Source organism: Lathamus discolor, chromosome 4 (assembly GCF_037157495.1).
Source record: "Lathamus discolor isolate bLatDis1 chromosome 4, bLatDis1.hap1, whole genome shotgun sequence".
Classification (NCBI taxonomy): domain Eukaryota; kingdom Metazoa; phylum Chordata; class Aves; order Psittaciformes; family Psittacidae; genus Lathamus; species Lathamus discolor.
In genome coordinates this window covers 74273017-74293400 of record NC_088887.1, presented here as the reverse complement: position 1 = coordinate 74293400, position 20384 = coordinate 74273017, and the positions used below count along the sequence as shown (strand labels likewise).

Sequence of the window (20384 nt, the reverse complement as noted above, 5' to 3'; positions counted from 1 at the left end):
ACGTACTTCTCCCATCAGGGATATGACAAAAACATGCAGAATTTTGTTAAGACAACATGAAGTGGATAGTATTAATGGAGGCTAGCCTTGCCCTAAAAAAGTAACAAGAAAGTATTAATGGAGGCTAGCCTCTGCCCTTTTCAGTCCATGGGCAAAGATCAGCTTTTCCAAGTGCAAGTTCAGAGCATGTAAATTAAGTTCTTGTGCTGGACTGCAGGGTGTAGAGTTTCTGCTTCCATTTACTGCAAAAGGAGCCCAGAAAAATGATTTTCCTTAAAGTCCTCTCCTATGAACACCAATCCAAATGTGAAATTACCAAGAGATGTGGCTACATAAAAATAATCCCATACTAACCAGATATATGCTACTATTTTATTTAGCTCCAACACAGCTATGTTTCTAATAGGGATATACAGAGGCAAGAATAAAAACAAAGTGTGAGGTTTTAGAGACCTCTTTCAAGAAGAAACCCTGACAATAGTACCTCTGTTATCATCCTCCCTTTATTTTCATACTAGACTGTGCATGCAACATAACAGTCTCCTGTTTTTTTCTGTATCAGGAAACTTTGATATGTTTGGTTGCTTTTGGACTCAAGATTATTAATTAAAACATATTGCTAAGCAAAACGGGACCCTGTGTGTTGTCACGTGTAATCCAGACCTCTTACTGTATTACATCTTAGAAGGTTTCTCAGTTAATAAATAGAAACTACAGATATAACTATCTCCACACGTCACCATGTTCAGCTCATCATTTCTATTATAAGCAATGAGTAGTTTCAAGAGTCATTCCTTGCTAATTGCCGCCCTCTGATGTTACTATATATATTACCGGGAGTAAATTCCCTTGTTTTCTGCCTTTTCAGCACTTTGAACATTAATGTAGTCATTGTCATCCACCCTTTCGCTCCAAAACTCAGGACTGCTGAAGAAACTTGTTTCAGACAGCAGCCTTAGTTTGATGAATCCCTCTGAAAGACTCTTTGCATTACAGCTGTGTTGCTTTGCTGTTTTTCAAATTCCAAAATATGTTGGCATGTCACATGCATTTGTTCTTTCAGGTCTTCCTCCTCTTCTGCTTCTGACATCTAGATTTGATTTTTTTATGATTAGTTTTAAGGTCCCTTCCAACCCAAACCATTCTATGATTCTATGATGAAATCGCACAAGGGAATATGTGGTAAAGAACTTGCTTCTCCCAGTTTAATACTTAGTATCTAAATAATATATGTTTGGGAATCTGTGATAATCAGGAATAGTTCTTTATAGTTTATGATCTCTTTCAAGACTTATTGTGTAATTCTGTGTACCTGGTGGCATTTCCAGCACAGAGTGACAATGATTAATGCTTTTTGAGCAGATCCTTTTGAAGTGTTGGCCTTACACACTGTTCTTTACACTGCTGTGTCAGCCTGAAATATTGACCTTGGCTCAGTATTTCAGGGCCAAGGTCAAGGACCAAAGGCCTGTCAAGCATCTACTCAGAATGATACTTGATGTTTTAATCATACTACTTTCATCCTGCTTTAAGGGATTTTGATGATCGAATATTTATGCTAGGTATTCCTGTATGAGGGACTGAGTTTTCTCCAGCTTGTTTTCTTCTCATCTTGTTATTAAGTATGTCATAATCTTTAGTATTATTTTCAGTCATCTTAGGGGGTTGGAGGTTTAAATTCCCCTTCCATATTCATTTTGTCTGGCTTTGGTCTAGTATGTTTTTCCTCAGGTAAATCAAACGAATTCATTGGGACTGCATGCTGCTGAGTTCAGCTTTAGGCTTTCATATTTTGTCTTACCCATACTGCTATGGAGTTGTCAAGTTCTTCACGCTGACATCCTTAGAATGTCATCTATTATTCATTTCACATCTACCACTTCTTGTATTATTTCAAGTTCTTATTTCCGAATTACTTCTGCAGGCCAAATTTCAAGGGGATACCTTTGAAGCATCATCTTAAAAATAAAGCGAAGAGGGATAACTTGCTTTTCTTTTTAACAGCGTGATCTTTCAAGAAAGCTTGTGAATTATATCATCAGCAGAATGAGAAAGAAGTTTCTGTGGTTGCCAAATCAGACTTGTAAGCCTCAAGTTTTTGGCTTCCTCAGCAGGTTTCCCTGGAAAGCATGATTATTTTGTGGTTTTTTTTTACGTTGGTGGGGTATAACATATAATAAGCCCCTAAGATGAACTGCTTATCCAACAACACTAGGCAGATAATTTGACATAATGAACAACTAGGCACATACAGGATTAGTTTTTCTGTGGTAACTAATAACAGATTGTATTTTCATTACAAAACAAAGGGAACGAGATCTCCAAAAATACGTGTTAGATTGCAGGCTATCTTACACAGGCTTTACTTTCAGTTTACAGATCTAATATGAGCTTTCAGTGTGAAAATACCGTGCTCTGTTAAATGTCATCCATTTTTCTGCAGTCTGGTAAATCCCTTAACACTGTTTCGGCATGCCTGGAGGTCAACACAGAGTTCAAGGCCATGCTATCTCAGTTGAAAGCTGGACTGTGTCCCAGGGACAGTAAAGCACAGTTTGAAACCGCACTTGCCATTCTCTGCTCCGTGCTAGGTCAGACACAGCGATGAAGAACCAGGATCAATTTACTTCTGACCGAATGTGCAATTTCCCTACTATCTGACTAGTCAGAAATACTGTCCTTGGAATGGGAACAGCAACAATCACACGCCAAATGGTGGCTCTTTATACCGACAGTGCTCTCTCCCTTATCCCCGACGGCAGCCGTTTCACCCCGCGGCTGGCCCGGGGCGAGGAGCCATGCCTGCCAGCACCAGCAGAGCACGCTCAGTCGGGCTGAACCCGGACCTGGAGCAAACCGCTCCTCACCCCGGAAGAGCCTGGCTGCGGCAGGAGAGGGTGGGCAAAGAGGCACGGGGTAAAACACATGGGCAGGCGGCCGCACTCCGGACTTCTCTCCCTGACAGAGACCGCGCCCGCGGCGGCTGCCCCAGCCCTTAGCCCACATCACCATTTCCACTGACCGAACCTCACTGCGGGAGCCGGCGTCCCTCCACCAACCCACGCATGCGCAGCACAGGGTGACTAGAGCCCCCGGCGCCACTGAGCTTGCGCGAAAGGGCGGTGAGTTCTCTGTCGCGCATGCGTAGAGCCGCGCCGCCACCCGCCCTCCTACATAGGCGGACGGGCTCCCTCTTTAGGGCGCTTCCACGTTAGGGGGGTGCGAGGGGAGGGAGAGTGCGGCGCGGCCAATCAGGGGCGCCCACGACCCACCCCGGAGCGGTTGGAGCCGTCGGCCCCGGGGCGCCGCCAGTGTCGCCGCGGGCGTCGGGGCGCGGCGGAGATGGTGTGTCCCGCGGCCTCCGCCGGCCGCCTGGGCTCCGCGCTGCCATTCCTCCTCGTGCTTTTCGACCTGCAGTACCAGGGTGAGTGGAGCTTGTGACGGGCAGCGGGGCACTCTGCAGCTCGGCCTTGCCCGGGCCGGCGGTGTGTGGCAATGGAGGTGGCCGCCGTTTCCGTGCGCGGCCCGCTGGGGCAGGTCAGCCTCAGATGGGGTCGTTGCTGGGCCCGCGGCGATGCCTGGTCAGGGGAAGCCGCTGGGTGATCGCCCTCCCTCCTCCTGGGCTGTCTTAGTCGATCGCGACGATCAGGGGTGTTCGGGTGTCGGCCTGGGTTGAATTATGCCGGTGGAGAGCGGAGCGGAGCCGCGGCCTAGCCACAGGGAGCCGGCGGGGCTGAGCCGGGCCGGGGCGAGAGGAGGCGCGGGGCTGCGAGCACCATGGCGGCGGGGCCGCCGTCCTGAGAGGAGAGTATTTCTGGACAAGGTGTGGGGAAGAAGGAGGTGCAGAGCTGCCACCTCATCAGGGAGGTTCCGAAGGGTGTGTAATGAGGGCACCGTCACTGTAACCTGCTTGGTTCTGCCCGAGTGCCTGGCGGTGCTGGTGAAGGGGGCTCGGTGTGTGTGCTTCGTGTTCCTTGGCCGGCTGTTGGGGTTTGAGCTGCTGTGAGGTCTTGAAAACGTGGTGTTACCGAGCACAACTGTGTGACGGTATTGGCCACTTCTGTACTAGCGTTGAATTTCTCACTTCTGGAGGAATTTTGTGCCGTTCCCAAGTAAAAAGGCATTTTCAATGGTCCGTCTCAGCCACAGCCATTACTAGTGCCAGACCTACAAGTTGGCTGAGGCTTTTGGCAGCTGTATTGTGTTTGGTTATGTTTTTGTTTTACTGTTTTCTTTGTTTTTTTGTTTCTTTTCTCAACGTTAGTATTTGAAGTTTAGCAGAGAAGTTTATCTGCACTTTTTGCAGCCTGTTTACTTTCAGAATACCCTGTCAGCAACACCTGTATGGTAAACTTTTATTCACAGGCTCCTGTTAAATGTATAACGTAGTTATACAATTGTGCACATTGTCAGAGCTTCACATGAGGAGCGTGCTTTAATTAGCATTGGCAGACTGAAGTGGAACTGAAGCTGTCAATAGTCAGAATAATTCTATAGGCCTAAGACAGACCTGGCTTGACATTAAAAGTCTGGTAGATGTTACTAAACTAATGATTGCTGTGATCATTTGACAACAGGAACATACTGTGGCAAAGATGCTCTGTAATACAAGTCTAGATGCTGTGGTGTTGATTAGCTTTTTTTGGATGTGTACTCTAGTAGTGTTAAAGGGAAAATAATAATAGTTGTCAATTTCTCCCTTCCCTTCTCCTCCCTGTAAATTCCTGGTGACTGAGGAGGATAGAGGAGGATTGTCCACTTCTTCTTGGTAGCGAAAGAAAAACATAATAAGGGGAAGAAGAAATGGACTTTGAGTGTAACTAGCAGAGCTCAGTTTGTTGTTGTCAGACCACCAGCTTTAAGTGTTTCTTTGCCCCACACCTGTATTTCTATCCTGAGTTTGTGGGTTCATTTTTTTTTTCACCCCAAAAAACAAAGGATAATGGGGGAGTGGCTTTTTGGTTTGCCAGTCGTGGCTATGTGTACCGATTTTCTTTGCAAACAGAGGGAGTAAAAACTTGGTAGGTGACAGTTACACATGGCTCAGCTAGCTGCTCTAAGGCTCCCTGTGAACATTTATGTATTGCTCCTCAAACTAGAGGTTGGGTCCAATACTTTTTTCAGTCTTGTCCTTGAAAAGCAGCATGCATAAAATCGAAGCCCAAACCTGTTCAAAAAAACCAGTAAACTTAAGACCTACTATGCTATACACAGGGTCATTCTGATCAAAAAAATGCCCCCCTCCCTTATTTTTAAAAAATACAGAGAAGATGACTGTAATTAAAATTAGTCACATACATGTTTCTCCTTTGTCTTTGAAACAACTTGACTTCTGATACACAATTGGAACTAGTTCTGTTTATTTTCATAGTTCTGTTCCCGAGCTTGGGGGAAAAGAGGAGTGTGTAGACATACGTAAAATCTTGAAACAGTTTTCAATCTGAAGGGCATTCTTAAGCTTTTTACGCTGTGGATCTGACTGATTATATGAGGATGTAGTTGAAGTTTGCATGCTCAGGTACCCATGTATTAGCACCAGTTATTCTAATAAAACAAAAATCCTACCAGGTAGTTAAAATTTCTTTGAAGTGAGTGTATTTAACTGGAAAAACAGGTTAGCTGCACCTGCTTATCATCTCCCGTGCCTTCTGCCTGACAGGGCTGGAAACAGTTATTATCTGAGAGCAGTTTGGTTTTATTTTTGTTTTGTTGGCTTCTTTTTTGACTCTTCCACCCTTGCATCAGTGCCAGGCCTACAGACTCTTGAACTTATCCACAATATCTGACTTAATTTGACTGCTGGGGCTCTTGTGTATGGTCGTCTGTCATCCTTGGTGAATAGGTAACAATTAGGCAGGCTTTAGAAATAACATTCAAATCAAAATACTTGAAAGCTCTAAAAATAAATAGTATACTTGCATAAACTTAGTTTCTTGCTGTAGCATACAAAACTTCTTCAGCTGCAGTGCTGGGCCCTTCATATCCAGCTCACTAATGTCTGTATATATGCTGGAAAGAGCTCTGTGGGTTTGGTTGTTTTTTTACCTCTGGTTGAACTTGAGTCTTTTCATTTATTCCCAGCCCAAAGAGTGAGTAGATACCCAAATAGGTTACACAGAATTAGAGTCCTTAGACTTCCGTGCCTGTGTTAGAATTTTGCAGATGGTTGCTGTGGGGTGGTTTGTTTAAAGTGATTGTTTGCCTACAGCCAGAATATGAGTAAGCATTCATGTAGATTTATATGAATAATCAGCCCAACTATCAGGTCAGTGTACAGTGTTCTGAGTAGTTATGGTAAATGTCACTTTTCATCATGGGGTCCTGGTGGATAGGAGGATGACAATGAGCCAGCAATGTGCCCTTGTGGCCAAAAAGGCCAATGGCATCCTAGGGTGCATTAGAAAGGGTGTGGTTAGTAGGTCAAGAGAGGTTCTCCTCCCCCTCTATTCTGCCTTGGTGAGGCTGCATCTGGAATATTGTGTCCAGTTCTGGGCCCCTCAGTTCAAGAAGGACAGGGAATCGCTTGAAGGAGTCCAGCGCAGAGCCACAAAGATGATTAAGGGAGTGGAACATCTCCCTTATGAGGAGAGGCTGAGGGAGCTGGGTCTCTTTAGTTTGGAGAAGGAGACTGAGGGGTGACCTCATCAATGTTTACAAATATGTAAAGGGTGAGGGTCAGGATGATGGAGATAGGGTTTTTTTCAGTGATGTCCAGTGACAGGACAAGGGGCAATGGGTATAAACTGGAGCATAGGAGGTTCCATGTGAACATCAGGAAAAACTTTTTTACTGCGAGAGTGACAGAGCGCTGGAACAGGTTGCCCAGGGGGGTTGTAGAGTCTCCTACGTTGGAGATATTCAAGGCCCGCCTGGACAAGTTCCTGTGTGATGTACTGTAGGTTACCCTGCTCTTGCAGGGGGGTTGGACTAGATGATCTTTTGAGGTCCCTTCCAACCCTTGGGATTCTGTGATTCTGTGATCTATATAGGCTGCTTCTGGAGATTCCCACATCAACTTAAGATGTTCAGCAATTTGTGTACTTTTAATGTATGTCTAGTATAATTAGTCTTGTTCTGCAGGGAGCATGCAATACTTCCCAGTTTGCCTTATTTTTCTGTTGCTTCTGCTTTTATTAACTTACCTGCTTATTACTAATGGTCATCTGTCTCATTTATTACGTTCAGTATTTTCAAGGAAAAAGAAGTCTCTCCTGCCTAAAGTATTACGTAACTGTAAAGCTGTACTGAACATAATGTGTATGAAAGGTATAAATGATATAGGTACATCTTATTGTGGCAAATCTATTCTTGGAGCTGTCCTGATGTGACTAAATGTGAAAATAAGGGCACTCCCTCAGATGCTTGAGACTCTTTGAAAATTGAATGCCATGTTTAGGTGGATGGAAGGTTCATCAAAGAGTAATTTACAGCCCACTTCTAGGATACTGCTCCAAACTGACAAGTTTTGAAAGATTGCAGGTATTCATATGTGGGGAGAGACAGAGCTTTATAAATTTAATTTTTTTTTTCGCTCATGTTAAATACTTCAGTCTGTTCATGATTTGATACCTGATTCTTTGCTAGTGTACTTTCAAAGATGGAGAAATCTGTGGGTTGGTTTTCCGGTTTGGGTTGTTTTGGTTTTGTCTTCCCTTCAATGCTTGCTTTGTCATTTTGGAGGACATTGGACTACTTGGTGATGAAAACTTCAAGCTGGCAAAGAAGCAAAATGGCAAAGAGAATGTCTATTTTTCTGAGAATTGGAGATTCACATAAAAGCTGCCTTGAGGTAGAATAGTGTGTATGGAAAAATTACTGTCAAGTACTTCTCTGTTATCAGTGGAGCTATTTATATTTTCTTCAGAGCTATACATGAATGTATAGAATGGATTTTAAAATGCACTGTTTAATAAGAACCCCAAATTGACTCTAGGATAATAATTACTATATGAATGTCATCTATTTAAACAAAAAAAAAAAAAACCCTACTGACCCAGAGCTTGGGGATTATTTTATAAAGTAACTTCCATGAATTTAAAAAAAATATTGTTTGCTGTTACTGTTCTGAAAGAAATAATTGAAGCCTCTAGAATCCAGTTTGCTGAATTATTATAAATCTTTTAGCAGATGAAGCTTTTTCCAGTGGATACAGAGGGCATTAATTTTCTTCTGTGGAATTGAAAGAATTATGAACTGTGTTAAGGAGTAGGAAAGAAAAATGAAGATCTCGAGTGGCAAGAGCTCCTGGATCTAAAAATCTTAAGGATTTGGTGATCCAGACATTAATGTTCTTTTCATTACAAATACTTTGTTGTTTAATCACCTGTCAGTGTGAGAAGTTTTGATATGCTTTCCTCCACTCTGTGTAGTGTTAACAGTTTTATTTGGACTCTAAGAAACAGCTTCAAAGTGCTGCTGCATTTTTGTATTTGAGGTTAATTCAAGTGCCTGTCTGAATTAGCTTGATACAAAACCTGACTGAAAGAGGTTGATTACCAGTAATTGTATTTATTCAGGATTTTAATTTGCTACCTTGCTTAAACTTATGCATAAGGTATGCTTTTATTAAAAGAAAACTGTTTATAGGGTGAAAGTTTTAATAGTCATAAACTGGTAAGTTGTAGTGAAAGTCTGTCCTGATTTGCAGATTGCTGTAAGTCTTACAAACAAAAAATCTCTGTGCCTGAATTGATGGATGTACAGCATGTACATCAAGTAGAATTCAGCTACTCATTTCTTCTCAACAATAGTGTTTCCCTGCACGTTGAACAGCAGCATTTATTAGCTTTCAACTGAAACTGGCAGTTTGAAAGCATACCACTTTAGTGTTATTTTTCATACTTCCAGTTAAATGAAAATGGGGGAGGGGGAAGAATCTTAATTGTTGATATCAAAACTTGGTCCCTGGAAACAGATTGCCTTGGAAATGATAAAGTAAATGAGACAAAATTGCGGTAGACTAGAAGCCAGTCACTCAGATAACTTAGGACTCAACTGAGAACAGTTAGCTATCAGTAGGGTCATGAAATTTAACTTCAAGCCTTTTTCTTTTCTATGTGTGCATTATGAGGTTGTTTTTTTTTTTTTTTTCAGATGGTTTCTAAATTGAAAGTTCACATAGAAATGTATTTTGTCAGACTGCTCTTACAGTTGATGTATAAAGCTTGGTGTGCAAAAAGTATGTTACTGAACGTATAGACAGGAGCAGGAATGCCTGTTTGGTGCCTTCTCACAGTATGGTGCTTTACAATGCTTATCCGTTTACTTTGTAATTTTGGGGACAGTGTTTATTAAGTTGCTGATTGTTTTAGTACAGGAATATATGACTGCCTTTATATCAGGAACTGCTTGTAATATGTGCTGTCAGTGTATGCTCTTGATATAATCAAACTAATTATTCAAAACCTTTATCTTGCCTTTCTTCAAGGAGCTGAATGTGGAATAAATGCAGAAGTAGAAAAGCAACTTGAAATGGGAAAGAAGTTATTGGCTGCTGGACAGCTAGCAGATGCTTTGTCTCACTTTCATGCAGCTATAGGTATGTATCTCCGGAAAGTGATGCTTGCACTGAAGTAAGTTTAGATGTTTGGGTTGGATTTTTTTGTTTGCTTCATCAAGTATTCTGCTTTCTTGCAAACTGCATTCCATGAGTCACAGAATTTTGGGCATCTTTATGCAGCAGTTTGAACAGGAGCCAGAAGAGATGTAGTAGAATACTTAAGCTTTGGTTTTGGTAAAAGAAACTGTGATATGTGGACACTAAGTCACTGCTGTTTTGCAAGCTAGTTGTATGAAAGCAATGCAATTGATTATGGCATTGTTTGGTGAGGTGTTCCCTGTATCTAATCCCATCAAGATGAGGTTTTGTCTTTTTGAAGATTTTTGAAGTTAGTTTTTGAAAGGTTGAGTTTACAGTGCTGGAGAGAAGAAAGAATGGATTAAAAAACCAACATTTCAAGTAGTTCTTTGTTGTCTTTTGGTGTATTTTTTTTTGCTTTTTTGGGGGGGGGGAAGTTTGGGGGTTGTTTTTTGTTTTTTTTCTTTTTTAATTCTTGAGGTGGGTGACACCTTTGTGAAACTGATTCTACAATTTTGAGATGCTGAACTGGTAGCGAAGAATATATTAACTGTGCCTCTCAAACTGAACTAGTGATCGAGTTGTTTTGATGCTCTACGTTTTCAACAAACTGAAGAGTTAAATGTTTGCTTCTATAAATTTCAAAGCAACTTGGCAGGTTAAAATCCTTTAATTGAAGTGTAAAGACAGCACCGGTAAAGAGCAGTCTCATTAACACTAATTTCTCAATTGCATATTTTTTTTTATATGTTTAAAGTTGTTGGGCTTTGTAATTTGTACAAGTGCATAATTTTCTCTGAGAAGAATAATACAAAGGTGTTACACATTGAGTCATACTATTGAGACTTTTTATGTCTAGGTCTAACAGTGATGTGTAAATGAAATATTTGCTGATTTTTGAGTTACTTGTATTTTCTGTGAGCTTTCTAAGATCAACCTCCTTTTCACAAAGGGAGTGGAGGGGGAGCTTCCTCTTTCTCTGTGATGCGGCAGCTCCTTGTTCTACAAAGAGGCTCCTTGTTCCACCTTTTTCCTTTTCCTTTTTTTTGTGGGGTTTTTTTTGGTTGTTTTTTTTTTCTGCTTTTGTTCAAACATCTAAAGTAGAAGAAAGCTATTGTCCATTTTCTCTCCAGTTAAATTTAAAACTCTTTCTTCGGTCCTGTCATGTTGATGGCTTATGCTTTCTCTCTGGGTAAATGTCAACTGCTGTTCATTCTGTTACTGGGGAACTGAGGCAAAACAGTATGCGGACTGTCAGAAAGATCATAATCCTTCTGGGATGGAATGTGCTTTCTGGGTTCACTCTTTTCCTGTCTTTCATCCTTTGTGTATTAATAAAGTTCCTTAATTTCAGCTATTGATTTGTACGTACTCTACATATTTAGTTGTATGCAGTAGGATTTGGTACTTTTTTTTTTTTAAGGTAGCTACATTTGAATTTACTAGATGTCCATCATGTTGGTATCCAGCATGGAAGTTGTAATTTAGTTTCAGTGCTGGACATTCTGACTTTCACAGCCAAGACAGAGCAGAGGAAGGGTGCAGATACCTTTTCCAGTGGGAATTGGACTAGCATTTTGGTAAGGGAGGTGGCCAGCTATGAAGCTTGGTTACTGACCCTAAGATTTTTGGCAGTGCTGTTTATTCCATTTAAGTTCAACTTTAACCTCAGATGAGGTGAGGACAATAAATACTTGTTTTCTGTCACAGATATGGGTGTTCTTGTCTACAAACTCTGGATTGGTGATTTTTTTTTTTAATAGCACAGTAGAAGTCTGCCATTGAGAAGGGGTGTTAGTGTCCACTTTAGTACTAAAGAAAGAAGCTGCTGCTAGTTCAGTAGATGATGGGTTTATGTGTCTGTGTGGACATTGGCCTTGCATATTGATAATTTTGGAGTTATTTGCTTGCATCCTATATGATTGACAGGGACTGGAATGGAACATTATGCATTAATATGCTTTCAAATATAGGCATGCAGTTGGAGATAAAAGGTTAGCATGTAGTGGCTGCTTTCCTGTACAGAGCTGCAAAATGTGTACATGTTTCACCTTCAGTACTCTCATTTAGAGTTTACTGTAGTTCTGTAATCTTTATTGTTAAATAATGAAACTGCATAGTGCTTGGATAATGTTACAAATGTTATGCCTTGTTTATAAATACCACTTTTTTCCAGTGGCTTAAAAGTCAAATATTTTTAGTTCTTAAAATTTTGCTGTACCCAAAGTTTCAATTGCTTTGAGATAGTATTCTGATTCCTGTTTGTTCACTTGCAGAGGGAGACTCTGATAACTACATTGCTTATTACAGAAGAGCCACAGTGTACTTAGCCATGGGCAAGTCAAAAGCAGCAATTCGTGATTTAAGTAAAGTCGTTGAATTAAAGCAGGACTTCACATCAGTAAGTATTACTGCGATTGAAAAGTGTTCAAGCATAAAAAAACTCTGCTTCAAATCTGTTTTTTCAGATATTACTCAATGGAAATAAATACATTATTACTCGGAAGGCTTTAAACAGGATAAAATAATAGTGGTGTATGTGCTTTAATTTGTAGCTGTGCTGAGTACAGTCTAGCCAGTTATTCTAACAGCTAGTAGTAGTTTCATTAAGTTCATGTTCCTCATGGGTTTATGCTGAACATTTCTCCTCTCTTGCTTGTGGTTATTCTCCTCAGTCACCAAGGCTATGCCCTCTGAGAGAGAGGAGTGGAAGAGAGCACACAGATGCCTCTTCTGTCTTAATCAGCGTTTGATGTGAAGCATCTCTTCTCCACAGGAATTGTCCTGATCTCACTTGCCTTCCATTGGGACTGTTGCAAGTTCTGATTTACTTATGCCTTTCTCGCTCCTGCATGCTGTATGTGGAGACTGCCTCACAGTTTGGAGACTGCTGGAGTTAGCTCTATCTAATTCTTTTATCTTCCTTTTCCGTGGGCAGTGCCACGTCCTGTGCAGCTTACATCAAAGGAGCAAATGTTAAATTCATTATTGTATGAAAATATTGTTAAATTTTCTAAGTCATTAACTTGTCTTTTTGCATAGCGTCTATTATTCTGAAAGTTTAGTGGAAGAATTAAATGTGGGAATTATTTATTGCCTATTATTTATGCTAATTTCTTAAATTTGTAAGCAGTTATAATCAAGTAACTGGTGTAAGGTAGACATTTACTTTGTTTTGTGCAACTCTTCAGATGAATTCTTTACGTGAGTTTCAGCTGCTCATAAAAACTGTGGCTGCTTTATCTCCATCGGTTCTGGTGCAGTGATCCTTTACCATCAAAGAGGCCTTCTAAGAATGTCAGCTCAAGAAGATGAGGAATGGGTGTTGTGATCTGTTTCAGCTTGTTAGCTGTAGTAAAATTCAACTTTCTTTTTCCTGATAAAGGATGCTGAAGTTTATGTTAATAATTTGCTGAATTCCAGTTTGTACATCAAGAAAATTCTTTTATTTCAGGCAAGATTACAGAGAGGACACTTACTGCTTAAGCAAGGAAAATTTGATGAAGCAGAGGATGACTTTAAAAATGTGGTAAGTTGGAGGCCTAAGTTGAATTACATCACTGCTTTTAAGGTTGGGCTCTGGGTCTGAGGACTTCCCCATGTTTCATGTGTGAGACGACATTGACAATACTTTCTCTCCATGATCAGAAAGTGCTCAGAGTTCTCATGCAAACACAGTTGGATATTACCTACCTAAAGCTCACTTGGGTTGTGGGTTTTTTTTTTTCTTTTCATGGGTATTTTGTGCATTTCAGCCTTATATTGCAAAAATAAACTCATCTAGAATAAAATTCCTCAGAGAAAATGTGAAACTTTGTTTCCTCTCTGCACAATATTTCTGTAAGCATGAGAATAAATAAGATTCATTCTTATTCTTACCCTGCAAGAGGTGCTAGTTTGAACAGCTTGCATATTCCTTATGCCAAAATAAATAGAATTTGCAAGTGTCATTGATACTGCCTTGTTGACTTGCTTTGAAGAGTGTGATGGAGAATTCAGTTCTGCATTGCAGATTACAGATGGTTAATGGAAATCTTACTAGTGGGTATGTATGACAAAACCAGAGCAGTTGAATTGTATGCTCTGCAGGGCAGTTGGGAGGAATGGCTCTTGCAGGTAAAAATGCACCAGGCAGTCTTTGTGTTCGTAGCAAGGCTGCAGTAGCAATGTCTACTCTAGCTGCTGCTGCTTCCTCAGTACATTTCTTAGGGGCGTGTGGTCCGCACTTTCACATCTGATTGCAGTGCAGCCTTGCTCTTTGCAAATGCAGGAGAGTATTGTTCAGCTCTGATTAACAGAGGACATAGTTGCTGCCACAGCAATTACATGATGTCGGTGTTGAATCTGAGTGTGTACGCATCTCTTTGCAGTTACTGTTTCTTGAAGTATTGCTTAATGCTATGTAATGGAAATGCTACAGTCAGTTGTCAAGGAACTTGCCATTTTCCAAACCAACTGCAAAAAATTGAGATTGCTGCCTTTAGTCTTAGGTATTTTTCTTGTAAATGAGAGGGGAGGAAAAAAGGAGGAAGTCCATTAGGGATTGAGTAGCTCTTTGAGTGATCTCAAGACTTTTATATTCAGACTTTATTTTTTGCTACCAAAAGTGTTAGGGGCAATACTAGCCACTAGGAAGCTTGGGCTCATGTTGTAATTCAGTGGTCAAGGAGCCAAAAAGAGTAAGTTGCACCTTGAAAGTTCTTTCTGCTACTATTGCAGATACAATGCAAAGAAATACCAGTGGGATCTCAAAAGCTTTTAGGCTAAAATTTAGTTGTGGACTTGGATACCTAAAATTGTGTGTTTTACATGTGAACAAAGTATGTAATTTGATTATGCTCTGTAGGTCAGGATCTGAAGAGCCTGTTAGCCTCTTGCTTTGTTGCCTGGATATCACCTAACTGGAATGCTTTCATTTTGGCTAAGCATGTAACACATCAGCAGATTGTGTCCAGATCTAGAGCTAAATTGGAGAAAAACTTAGGCCAGCCTGCATTAGTTGTGTGCAGGCTCTAAATCTGCAGTTACTGTAAGTCAGTAGGCATGCAGCAGCCTGGTCATATGCTCAAGTCTGCAGAAGATGAGCATTGTGGAAAGACAGGGTGGAAATGCTGTATTTAAAAAAAAAAAGAACCAAAAACCAAAATGCAGAACAAACCTTCACTCCATCCATACTCCAGAGTAGGTGTTCCTTAGAATCAGCGAATCATAGAATAGTTAGGGTTGGAAAGGACCTCAAGATCATCTAGTTCAACCCCCGCCCTGCCGCCATGGGCAGAGACACCTCACACTAAACCATGCCACCCAAGGCTTTGTCCAACCTGGCCTTGAACACTGCCAGGGGTGTAACATTCACAACCTCCCTGGGCAACCCATTCCAGTGCCTCACCACCCTAGCAGTAAAGAATTTCTTCCTTATATCCAGTCTAAACATTCCCTGTTTACGTTTTTAACCTGTTACCCCTTGTCCTGTCACTACAGTCCCTGATGAGTAAGTCCATCCCCAGCATCCCTATAGCCCTCCTTCAGGTACTGGAAGGCTGCTATGAGGTTTCCATGCAGCCTTCTCTTCTCCAGGCTGAACAGCCCCAACTTTCTCAGCCTGTCTTCATACGGGAGGTGCTCCAGTCCCCTGATCATCCTCGTGGCCCTCCTCTGGACTTGTTCCAGCAGTTCCATGTCCTTTTTATGTCGAGGACACCAGAACTGCACGCAGTACTCCAGGTGAGGTCTTACAAGAGCAGAGTAGAGGGGCAGGATCACCTTCTTCGACCTGCTGGTCACGCTCCTTTTGATGCAGCCCAGGATATGGTTGGATTTCTGGGCTGCGAGCACACACTGCAGCCGGCTCATGTTCATTTTCTCATCGACCAACACCCCCAGGTCCTTCTCCGCAGGGCTGCTCTGAATCTCTTCTCTGCCCAACCTGTAGCTGTGCCTGGGATTGCTCCGACCCAGGTATAGGACCTTGCACATCATACACATACAGAAATGAATTGCAGGATGTAAAAATGTGGGAGTTTTTGCCTTCAGTGTTGTTTTATTTTCCTGAGGAAATAGTTGTGTAGATGAGATGGGCTTTCTTCTGGTAAAGTCTTCTTTCATATAGATTATATGCCCTTGAATGATTGTAGATACATTCTCTCATGTGACTTCACATAGGAGACTGTTTGGGTCAGGTGTTGACTTCAAGGGAGCAGATCAGAATTTGAAGTATTTCCCACTTCTGAGTTGGAGAAACCAGGTCAGGATGTGGAAATTAGGGAGAGTATTTTTACTTGGACTACCAAAGACAGATGTGTAGGAGTGAGATGGTTTGTAATTCCCTGTGTGATGCTTGCATTAAGAGTCAATGTCAGCAGTGTTCCTTTGTGTACCTACCAGAACTGCAAGGTGGCTGATGTAGTGACCTGTCTGTAAAATGTTGTTTTCTCCAAGCATATTCCAAAGTTTGAATCCCCGTGGAGACTCTGAAAAGCATTTTTTTTTTTCTTTCCATCCCTCCTCTTGATGTCATGTTCTTGAAAGGGATCTCGGTGTTTCTGGAGATGCAATAATTTTTGAGGCAGAGAAATAGTAAGAAAAAATCAGCCCATCTATATGGAGGGGGGGCGTGACAAGTAACCTTTCCCAACTTGTAACAGCAGTGGTTTTGTGTAGAACTTGAAAGAATCATTGAAACCATTCTTTACATATAGTAGTAACACTATCCTTTAATGTATAAACATGAAAAGAAAAAGAAAATCCTTAAATTCTATTTGAATGGTTTTATAGTACATGGGAAAAGTTTCATGAGCACCCTGAACCTCTTTGAAGTTACCTGATTGCTGAGCAGAACAGTTTCTCTGTTTGGGTGTTTCTGCCTCCTGCGGCATATTGGTACTGGCTGTCTTGTGAGGCAGTGCCAGTGTGAGAGCAGGCAGTGGCAATGCCTGACTGGAAAGGATGGGAGCACTCCTTTCAGGTGCAGAGATTCTTCAAGCCCCAGCCTTCATGCATTGTTTTGAGGTGTGTTTATATTTTTTTGGTCTACTTTGTACTTCCCTGTTGGCTGAAATTAATCATGAGGTTTGGGTAGAAGGTGTGATTCAGACTTATGCCTCAATATAAAGTGATAGAATCAGAATGGTTTTGGTTGGAAAGGACCTTAAAGATCATCTAGTTCAACCCCCCCTGCCATGGCAGGGACATCTTCCACTAGACCATGTTGCTTAAACCCCCATCCAACCTGACCTTGAATGCTGCCAGGGATGTTAAGCAACACTACATTTCTAGGAACCTCTCCTTTTAGTCAACAGATGCATGAAGCTGATGAAATTCCTTACATGGACTAGGACTTCTTCCATCTAGTGATACAGAATCACAATTTGGTAATCTTTAGAAGCTGTTTAGCATTTTACTTTGCAACTCTGTTACCTGTTTTGAAGTCCAGGACCTAGAGGGTAACAAAGCTTATAACAAATGTCAGCATAGGGGTCTAATTCTGGTGTTCGGAGTCTTCAGGATGTATCAATGATTAAGAAGTCCTTAGGGCACTTCAGAAAGTTATTGCTCACAGCATATGAACAGTATTTATTTCTCTGCTCCAACTTTGGTTGAGTGTTCATATGCTTTAATACCAAGTTCCTTCTGTTTTGGTTAGTAGTTTCTGAATAATAGGGGTCAACAGGACAGATTTGTGGGCACATCAGCGCTCATATCTGTAGCTTCAATCCACAAAAGCTCTGGAATATTTTTTATCTGTAAGCATGTGATTTTTAGTGAAAATAAAAGGAATATTGGTATGCTTTGGTTGATGGAAGGCCTTCTGAAAAGGTGACAATGCAAGTCCTGGAAGCCCTTTGTATGTGCCTTATAATGTCTGTGACCCTGCTTGTGTGCTAGAGAAAATGCTAAGCATTTGAATTGCTGAATTCAACATGAAAATAGAACAGAAATTCTGCGTAGTCTATTGGAAAGTGTAGAAAGGATCAAGTTATCATATTTCTTTTAAGTTAATCTTCATGTTTTTGAGAGTAACTATCATGCTTACAGTTGCAGTTTGTTGCAGTAAATACTCTAAATTAGGTGTCCTAAATATGCAGTTCTGTCTCCTTTGGAAGCATAACCATTTAAAAACTGTAAACTGAAGGTGCTACTTCCAGCTCCACTAGGTGTCAGCCAAGACCCAAGTGACTGAGCACTGTACATCTGCAAACTGTCTTGTAGAGAAGTCCCCAGCTGTTGTGAAGTACACTGGATAATAGTTTTCTGTGGTTGGTTGCTATATATAATAGTATTACTTTGGATGTAGGTGGAGGAGACCATCTTATGCCGCTGTAAGTTAACCTCATTTGAGTAAGTTACTAGGGAATCTTGGATTGGGTATTTGAAGCTCCAGTAACCAGATCGAAGTAACATTAGACTTCCAAATACATTCCTCTGTGGTACTGTGATCATCTGTAGCCTTCTAGGTAAAGGCTACAAGGTATTTCCTTGCTTTTTTTCCATCTGCCTAACATTGCAGTAGTGTTACCTAATATATTGCTCTGCCAATGCAGAGTTTTCCTTTGTGCATTGTTCTTGAGCATGTGGATGTCTTAATTTTAGATAACACAGAGAGTAGAGGTTTCTTCAGTTCCCCTGAATGTTTTTCACAAGCCAAAGCAATTTTCATTGCTTGTGTATTTACACGTTTAAGAAGGAAGAAAATAAAACAGCCTTAGAATGTGTAGATGTATGCCTACATTAGTGGCACTGGACCACTCTAAGCAAGGTATAGAAACAGTGCATTTGTAACATTTATTTTTAACAATAATTTGATTTTAACAACAGTATTTAAGAGGGTTTTTTTCAAGTTGATATTGTCTGTTTATAGTATATACTAAGATACTCAAATGCTACAGGTGAATTGTTTGTGTATTTTTAATCTGTATTCTGAGTATGGATTTGGACTTGTTTGTTGGTGTTTCCTCTTAAGGTGGTTGTAACTGTTCTTTCTTAGAATTCCTGTGCTAAGTGCCCAACTTCTTCCTGTATTGTTAATGACCCATTGCAAAGACAGATGTAGTACTATGTAGATGGAAAGCAGGACAGATTGTTAAACTGCTGAATTAGTTTAGGCATGTCTTTTAACCCTTTGCTATGCTTCTGAGAAAAGGTCATGAAGCAAAGAGTTCATACTAAATTTGATAGCAGGAGGTACTTGCTCTGTTTTTAGAATCACAGAGTGGTTTGGGTTGGAAGGGACCTTAAAGATCATCCAGTTCCAACCCCCCTGCCATGGGCAGGGTCACCTTTCGCTAGATCAGGTTGCTCAAAACCCCATCCAGCCTGGCCTTGAACACTGCTGGGGATGGGGCATCCACAGCTTCCCTGGACTACCTGAGCATCATCCAACACACAAAACACAAATGGCCCTATGTAGTTTAACACTGGTCTCACTTCAGTGTTTCGTCACAAGTTTGGATGCCCTGCTACTAACAAATTTTTGTGAAGTAGTGGTGTATTTTTTTATGTAGCTTTGTGTGTGGTTGGTGTAACTTCTGTGTATAGTTAGGAAGGTCATATTGATAGAGTTGTGAAATGCAGTGAAATATGGCAGGTTGGGGGGGGGGGGGGTGGTGTGATGTTGGCTATTGAAAACCAGCATGGATTGTTTACCTTGTTAAAATGCTTTTCCCATCAGAAAACTTTTGAATACTTGATGTTTGACTGCAAATGCAACACAGCCATTCCAAGGCTGCCTACTTAGAGTAGAAATGATCTAAACACTTTCTATATGCCAAGAAGATGCTGGGTTTCATGAAATGAACTACTAATACCTTTTTTTTCCACTGTCCTGGGTGCAGTAAGGTAATGTTGTGAAGTTTTGTACCTTGAGATAAAGTTCTAGAAGAAGCTAGCTTCCTCGGAGTAACTGGGAGAAAGATAGATACATGTGTGAATGCTTTAAAGCTCAACTTAGTTGAGAGAGGAGGATGATTTTGTTCCCTTTAATCTTGTTTATGGGGGGGGGGGGGGGGGGAGGAATGGGGGGAAGAAGGGGAGTGGGGTTTTGCTTAACCTAGGATGGGTTTCCTCCCTGTATTGAGACTAGGCTATAAAACAAAGCAGCACCCATTTATAGTGAAGCCATTCCTGTATGCTGGTCTTTTATTTTCTGTACAGGAATTGAGTGCAGGTTTGGGGTGGGGGGTGTCAGTAGCAAATGAAAGCTACTGTTAACAGATGGCTAGCTCTACTGCACTTTAAACCGCAGCTAATTTACAGTTCTAATCCAAATGTAGTAAACGTCAGACAGCAAAGGATGTACTGAGAATACATTCACCAATATCAGTGTGCTTGTCCAGCAGAACATAGCTTCTGACTTTGTGCCTTGAGGCCACTAATGAAACATGTAGAAGAGTGTTAGGTTTGCCTTAGACCTGTATTAAATTCAGCTGAAGGGTGTTTCATAATACTTTGCTCCTTTAGTACTGTGTTCCTTTCTAGCACGCTTAGTGTGAGTAGTTGTTCTGAGTTGTCACCCCCAAGCTTATTTCTGCTTTTCCTGTGGAGCAGTAATGAATCACGTTTCAGTTACTTGAAATGATGGCAGTCCTCTGATCACAGGACAAAAACACAGGGGGAGGAGGGGGAGGGAGGAAAGTAAACCAAAATGAGAGTATTAAGTAACTACATCACGTTTTCAGCCTTTTCCTAGGAGCTGAATGAAAAGCTTTATTTAACATTACTGATTAAACTATCATAGCAATGCACTAATTACCTAATAAGAGCTTCTGAGTGTATATTTTCATCATACTGTAGCACACAAACACTTGATGGC

General features: G+C 41.1%; 1 protein-coding gene across 1 annotated transcript in view; it reads left to right on the top strand.

The window, feature by feature from the left end:
- The first annotated feature begins 3207 nt into the window (after window positions 1-3207).
- The window catches only part of DNAJC3 (DnaJ heat shock protein family (Hsp40) member C3), a 32684-nt gene continuing 15507 nt past the window's right edge, over window positions 3208-20384 (top strand). Inside the window, exons 1-4 of the mRNA XM_065678049.1 lie at window positions 3208-3424; window positions 9428-9538; window positions 11854-11978; window positions 13032-13106. Of these exons, the coding sequence (XP_065534121.1) occupies window positions 3343-3424; window positions 9428-9538; window positions 11854-11978; window positions 13032-13106 (393 nt within the window). The 5' untranslated portion in view covers window positions 3208-3342. The remainder of the gene's footprint in view (window positions 3425-9427; window positions 9539-11853; window positions 11979-13031; window positions 13107-20384) is intronic.